The sequence below is a fragment of the Pristiophorus japonicus genome, chromosome 19 (assembly GCF_044704955.1).
Source record: "Pristiophorus japonicus isolate sPriJap1 chromosome 19, sPriJap1.hap1, whole genome shotgun sequence".
NCBI lineage: Eukaryota > Metazoa > Chordata > Chondrichthyes > Pristiophoridae > Pristiophorus > Pristiophorus japonicus.
In genome coordinates, this window is record NC_091995.1 from 19,437,881 (window position 1) to 19,444,844 (window position 6,964).

At 44.9% G+C, this 6,964-nt stretch overlaps 1 protein-coding gene across 5 annotated transcripts in view; it reads left to right on the top strand.

The window, feature by feature from the left end:
• Nucleotides 1–5,238, top strand: part of ppp1r10 (protein phosphatase 1, regulatory subunit 10) — a 32,591-nt gene extending 27,353 nt beyond the window's left edge. For all 5 annotated transcript variants that reach the window (XM_070861348.1, XM_070861351.1, XM_070861349.1 and 2 more), the window contains 3 exons: nucleotides 782–892; nucleotides 1,013–1,249; nucleotides 2,158–5,238. In XM_070861348.1, the coding sequence (XP_070717449.1) occupies nucleotides 782–892; nucleotides 1,013–1,249; nucleotides 2,158–2,267 (458 nt within the window). In that variant the 3' untranslated portion in view covers nucleotides 2,268–5,238. The remainder of the gene's footprint in view (nucleotides 1–781; nucleotides 893–1,012; nucleotides 1,250–2,157) is intronic.
• Nucleotides 5,239–6,964: the final 1,726 nt, after the last annotated feature.

Genomic DNA, 6,964 nt, shown 5'->3' on the forward strand with positions numbered 1-6,964 from the left:
ACATGGTGACGAACAGGAATCCTTCCGTAGAGTTTCCAGGGTTTTCTTCCCATCTCAGCATCTAACTCCTGGAATGACTCCACAGTTTTTGCTTGTATTCCTACCTGGAAGACCACTGGTGATTCTGGTGCGAAGTACTTCCAAATATCGGTGCTTATCTTTTTAAACTGTTAGTGCCTATGTCAACCTTTCCTGGTTTAATATTTATCCCTCAATCAATATAACACAAAAAATCAGCTTATCTGGTCATTATCACATTGCTGCTTTTGGGGGCTTGCTGTGAGCAAATTGGCTGCAAAGTGCTTTGAGACGTCCAGTGGTCATGAAAGGCACTATATAAATCCAAGTCTTTCTTTACTGTGCTCAGGATCATATTTTTAGTTCCACGCAGTATCGATAGCTGTCAAGGAAGAGTCTGCCTAACTTCACTGCTTGTCACCCTTCATTTTACCCTGTCTCAGCAAGGTCAGCATTTCTTGCCCATCCCTAATTGCTCTTGAAGGTGGTGAGAGGCTCACTGGGTCATTTCAGAGGGCAGTGAAGAGTCAGCCACATTCCCACAGCTGCCGTGGTGGGATTTGAACTTGTGTCTCTGATTCATTAGTCCTGGCCTCTGGTTTGTTAGTCCAGTAACATAACTATGCTACCGTTCCCAGTATGAAGCACGATCTGGTGGTTTTTCGTTCAAAAGCCTCTCTAAATAAGCTGCTTTTAAAGACAGAATGATCAAATCGAGTGTCTACCCCTTCCATGTGTACTAATACACTCTGTCTCTCCACAGTCCAGAGAATGGTCGGCCCCCCACCAGCAGTCAATGGCTTCCCTCCCGGCCCGAATAACGTGCCTCACTTCCCCCCCAGTGGCCCCGCTGGACCAGGAGGACCATTCCCAGGTACAGTCACAGCTCTCATTGCAGGCACACACTCGATGGTGCCAATAGTTTCATTATCGAAAAGCGTGTCCTTGTTTCAGCGGGTCTAACGGTGAGGCTTTTATGTTTGTTTCCACTCAGGTCCCCACAGTCATGGTGGCCCTAGGATGATGGGCCCCCCTCAGCAGCGGGACGGTTACTGGGACCAGCCGAACGAGAACATGCGGGGCAACCAGCACGGCATGCGCGGAGGCTCCTACCAGCGGGGCCGGGGCCGCAGCGGTGACCAGAACTACCGGGGACGAAGCGGGCGAGGCCACCCCCACGGGGGAGGAAGGGGAGGACACGGCAATGGAATGGGTGGCAACCACGGTGGAGGTAGGTGAACAGGCGCTGATCCGTGGAGCTGGCATGGAAGATGCTGATGGACCCGTTTGTCACTCCCCACGCGGCACTTAGTAATTGCGGTGTTCGTTCTTTCTGGAACGGAGACCAGGAAAGTCTCAGCTTTGACTACTGATCCCTGAGCTGAGTTTTAGGATAAGAAGTCGCCCATTTAAGATGGAAATTAGGAGGAATTTCTTCCCTCAGAGGGTCATAAATCTGTGGAATTCTCTGCCCCAGAGAGCTGTGGAGGCTGGGTCATTGAATGTATTTAAGGTGGAGATAGACAGATTATTGAGCAATAAGGAAGTCTAGGGTTATGGGGAGCGGACGGGGAAGTGGAGTTGGGTCCATGATCAGATCAGCCATGATCTTATTAAATGGCGGAGCAGACTCGAGGGGCCGTATGGCCTACTCTTATTTCTTATGAAACAGCCCTACTGCCACAAGTTCAGTTTGATGCAATCTCCCTCCCTTCTCTGTACGACCTGCCAGGGTTGTGCTGTTGGTCACTGACCTGTTACCTGCTTTTTGTGGACATTTGGGTGATGGTGGGATCTGACCGGGAAGCGACTCCCACATTTGAATGTCCTGCCAGTGTCGTCAATGGTGACTGAATAATGTACAAATGGCCATTCAAGTGCAGGAGTACATCGGTAATCCGTGACACTGAGCCCAGCAAGAGTGCACACATTGGGCGGAGGGGTGAGGGTGAGAGATTGCTACAAACTGTCGCTCAATTGGTTTGGATCTTGCTCTGGGGGTTTGGGAACAGAATATAGTGTTTTATCATTTAGAGGAAACGTTGGCGTTGGGTGTAGCACTTGTACCTTGGGTTGGGTTGGCATCATTTCTCAAGCACAGTTTTTTAACCGTCTTCTCTTTTTTCCCACACCCAACAGACATGTCGAACAGACCCATGTGTCGGCATTTCATGATGAAAGGCAGTTGCCGCTACGAGAGCAACTGTGCCTTCTACCACCCTGGCGTCAATGGCCCCCCGTTGCCCTGAGGTCTGACACGATCCGCTTTACGAAGTAATGGAGCAAAACTAAACGTCGGCTGAAGAGAGCGGAAGCGTGGTCTGGCTGAGCCAGACACTCTGGTTCCTGTGGAGACTCCTGACATCCCAGAGTGAGCGGGCCTCCCTCTATATCCTGTGGAAAGTTTGAACAGTTCACTACTGTGTTACAGACGAGCAGGACCCTGCCTGGGTCTCCCATCACGGTCTACGTAGGCTTCTGAATAATGGAACTGAAAGGACATAAGGCTTGGGATTTAGACCACTACAATGTTGTCGCTGTTGCTCAGACACTGGACCCAACTCCTGGTTTCCCCCACCCCACCCCTTCTCCCATTTTGTTTGCCTCTGTGAGGCTCATTAAGGCAGCTTGAGATGCAGATGAACTCTGAAGGGGATAAAGGACCTGCTGTTCTCAGCAAGGCTGCACTATATATACTTTTGCCAGTACAAAAAAATAAACAAGGACTCCCCTTTTCCCATTTAGTCATTGCAACACATGGTGGAGATTAGGAAAAGCCCCTCCCTCCGTTAACCTGCTGGGCTGCTGTACTGGAAACAAATGGCGCAGAGGTACATCCCAACCTCGGACAAGGCAACTACTGAACGATTCTACCTCTGCACAAAAAAAAGATGGCGGTTCAACTATTTCAACACTGCATTCAACACCCAGCTTGAAAAATCTCTCCCTGTATCATGTCGAGACTTTTGCTTTCCAATGAATGAGAAAATGCACACAATTTGGAGCTTGCTTCAACCAGTGTTCTCCGGTGATTTCTTGTGGAAGTTCCCCTGATTGCTTTCTCTCTTAACTCCCACTTTCCTTTTCCTTTCTCTCCCCGCCCCTTTTTCGTAACAGAAGTGCTGATACCCTTTCAGTCGCCCTTTTGGTGTGCAGTAGCTGAAATATTTTCAAACTATTTTTGTAAATATCTATTTTGTAATAAATGGCGCCGCGTTTAGCTGGTGGGCTACAGGGGGGGATCGGTATTGTACTTCGAGCAGGTGATGTGTCTGACTCTTCCTCTGGCCATGCGTGTAGTTTACATCAGCAAGTAACTGCTTACAGCATTCTTCCTGCCACCCCCCCCCCCCCGGCCCCTCCATCGTTGCAGTAACTTGCCCAACCCGGGGAACATTTTCCATCAAACTATCAACGTAAAGCCTCCTGGTACGGTTGTTTTCCGCTGTGACGGGACCGTTTGCCAAACTATGTCTATACACCGGAGTGGGCATTTTTTCCTCCTTGAGCCTAGCATTGTCCAAACTGAAGCTGCTGGCTAAATCTGCAGCGGCCAGGGTGCAAATGCTTCTTGGCAGTTCTGAAGATGATAATGTTAACGTGTTCCCGAGAAGTTTGACGGGTGTTCAGAAACCACTATCGCCCCCAGCAGCAAAATTATCCCACAGATATTTGAAATATTAAACCTGGCCAGACGTAATAATCTTTACGAACTCTTAAAAGCCGTATCTGGAGGACCAGAGTTGAGGCTGAATTCTTGAGGGAGAGAGAAAAGGATGACACGAGGTAGGTGAGAGCTTGTATAAGCAGTCGGTAGCTTAACCCTGAAATAATGCACCCTGACTTCTATCAAAAGGCTTTCCCTCAACCTAGTAACTTCTGTCTAGTCATTCCTGTTCCCCGTAGACGAGTTGATTTCTCTAATTTTGCACTTTTCCTTTTAAAACGTTGGAAGGTTACACTTCCATTTCCTACTTTTGAGGGCCACACAGTGAACATCGGTCCATGCTGATGGGTGTGGTTAAAATCGAACCTGGTGCTAAGTTTCATTCCAGGCCCGGACTTCTGATAGTTTAGTGTGGGGGGGGTTAGGGAGGGAGGAGCTAATATCTTGGCTTGCTGAAAATGCTTGTGTTCCTGTGAAGATTAATTTAATTTTTTTTAATGTATAGTTTGAGCTAGGGCTGGGATTGTACGGCCATGTTTTCGTTTAACTCAAAGCCCACTGCACTTTGGGTCTGATTTAAAAGGGGCAACCAATTAATCATTTTTTCCCGGCTTTAACAGACTTTTGTGAATCGAAGCCCTGGCCTGAGATGAAAAGGACGCATTGGTGCCTGTATATATTTTTTTGAAATCAAGCGTACCCACTGGGCAATTGAATAATTCACAACTGTCATCACCAGTGTCAACGTTTGGAAGTGGCATTTTAATAAAGCTTCCAACGCAAGACCTAAATTGATGAATGACATCCAGGCTTTGTGTTGCAGCCCTTGGGGAGGGGACAAGGAGTAGGAGGAGGGGGCGGGGTAGAGAAATGTGAAGCGTTACTTGGGAATCAGTATTGTTGTCGAGGGTCAACCACTAGGACCTTTTCTAGGAGGGGGGGGTGATATTGTAAGAATGCATTGGATCCGCTGAGTTTCCCCAGCTCTACGTTGCACTAACAGTACTGTTTGTACGCAAACAAACGATGGCGGCTTAATGATCTCTAGAACAGGGCAGTTACTTTATATTAGTTTCCTTCCGAACATTTTGTTTAATTTTACAGATGTATATGTTCAATGTTTGTCCAGTTTGTTCCTTTTTTATATTATATATATATAAATATATAAAAAGAAACCCCATCGGAATCGATGTGGTGACAATGGCTGCTACTGATCATTATACAGCTCACAAAACCTTTCTTTTTGAACAAATGGATATTGTACAGTTGTGTCCTTGTGCTTATTAAGAGAAATTATAAGTAACTGGGACATATTTTTTAAAATAAACCAATAAAAGTATTTTGAAAATGGCTTTGCGCCTGTGTGCACCTCTCCAGGCGCGTGACTGCTCAGGGAACCTTGCTGCCCAGCAGCATGCCGAACCAATATGTAATTCTTGTTTTCTGTGAAAACCTTTTGCTCGTCTCTTATTTTTGGAGACACATTATTGTTGGGATAGTTTTCCCTGAAATCCTGTCCTATCTTTTGTACGATATTTACTTTTTTTATACATATTTTGCTAATAAAACATTGTGAAACAACAGAGCTGTTCCTTGATGTTAATTTGTGAAACTGCACCACACTGACTGAGTGAGTGAATGAATGAATGAACTGCTGACTGATGGCAGGAAATGGAGGGAGGGTGGTGATGGGAATCACAGTCAACATAAAACAATTAAAAATAAATATATATACATATACTGCAGCTTTCAATACTAGATCCTCACGTCCACTTGCATCTCTACAAGGAGGATGTATATAAACTGGAGGCCATTGCTGAGCTCCTTGAAGTAATTCCCTGTTAATTGAGCAGTAAGGGGTTAATACAGCTTTGGCCTAGATCCATAGACAATTTTAAAACTTAACTTTAATTCACGGAAAAGAAAAATTGCTACGGATCTTTCTGGGAATCTTGTATTACGTATGTAGTGCTGTACACATAACAAACCTACCTTAATTACTTGTTTTGTCCATCTGGTGGACATACATTATTATAATCCAAGCTCCCTTGATTAAAGTTTTTAAAAATCGGCTCTTGTGCATTTCACCTGCAAGTCAATACGTTCATTTAAGAGGTGGAATAAGCGATCTCATGGATTTATTCTGCAGTAGTAAAGTTCTACGGCCATAATATTAAAAGAAAGTGTTAATTCAAATTATTTGGTATATCTAATGTAGCCAGAAGGTGGTCAGATGTATGTTGACCTAATCTACGGAACCCTAGATATAGTCAGCCTGTTATTTCTCCCTTTTCCACCCTCCATCCCCAGTTTAAAATTACTGCAGTAGTTGAAACTGGAAAAAAGCACATTCATTAAAAACGAGTCAGTGCATTGATGTACTACAGCCTTTGAACCCGTCCTGTGCACTAGTGGTTGTGAAGCTGTCAAACTGAATTGGGAGTGTGTGTATGTGTGTTTTGTGTGGTGCAGTTTACAAATTAACCTCTGATTTTCTCCAAGATGTGAGACAGTTCCTGGTGTTTATGCCATTTTGAGGATCATTTATCATGCAGAGAACTGGTTTGGGAATCTGTTGGGAAAGGGGGGTCGGGGGAGAATTAGATCCAGATGTACGATCTATTTATAATGCTTCAATCAAGCACTGATGAATTCACTTAAATGGTTAACTAGTTTCTTGCACAGTGAAAGGAATTTTATTTTGCGCCACTTAAGTGCAATTTTGTATTTCGAGCCTTGGTAGTGCTGGTGTTATTCAATGCCCTTCAGTATTCCAGCTTTCTCTAATAGGCAAGTTTGATTGATGTATCTTTGAAAACATCTGTATTTATATTGCAAACTTGATGTCTTGTGGAGTGTGAGAAGTATAGTTGGTGGATGAGCTGCGCAGAAGATAGATGGAATGGGTTCGAGAAGGTGTGCATCCAGATATATATATATATACATAAAAAGAAATAGTAAGCCATTTGGCCCCTCGAGCCTGCTCCGCCATGCAATAAGATCCAGCTCCACTTCCGTGCCTGCTCCCCATAACCCTTTACTCCCTTATCGCTCAAAAATCTCTATCTCCACCTTAAATATATTCAGTAACACAGTCTCATCTCAGTTTTAAATGGGCGGCCGCTTATACTGAGATCCTGTCCCCTAGTTTTAGTTTCTTCAATGAGTGGACATAGCCTTTCTGCATCCACCTTGTTGAGCCCCTCATTATACATGTTTCAATAAATTCATATCTCATTCTTCTGAACTCCAATAAGTATAGGCCTACTCAACCTATCT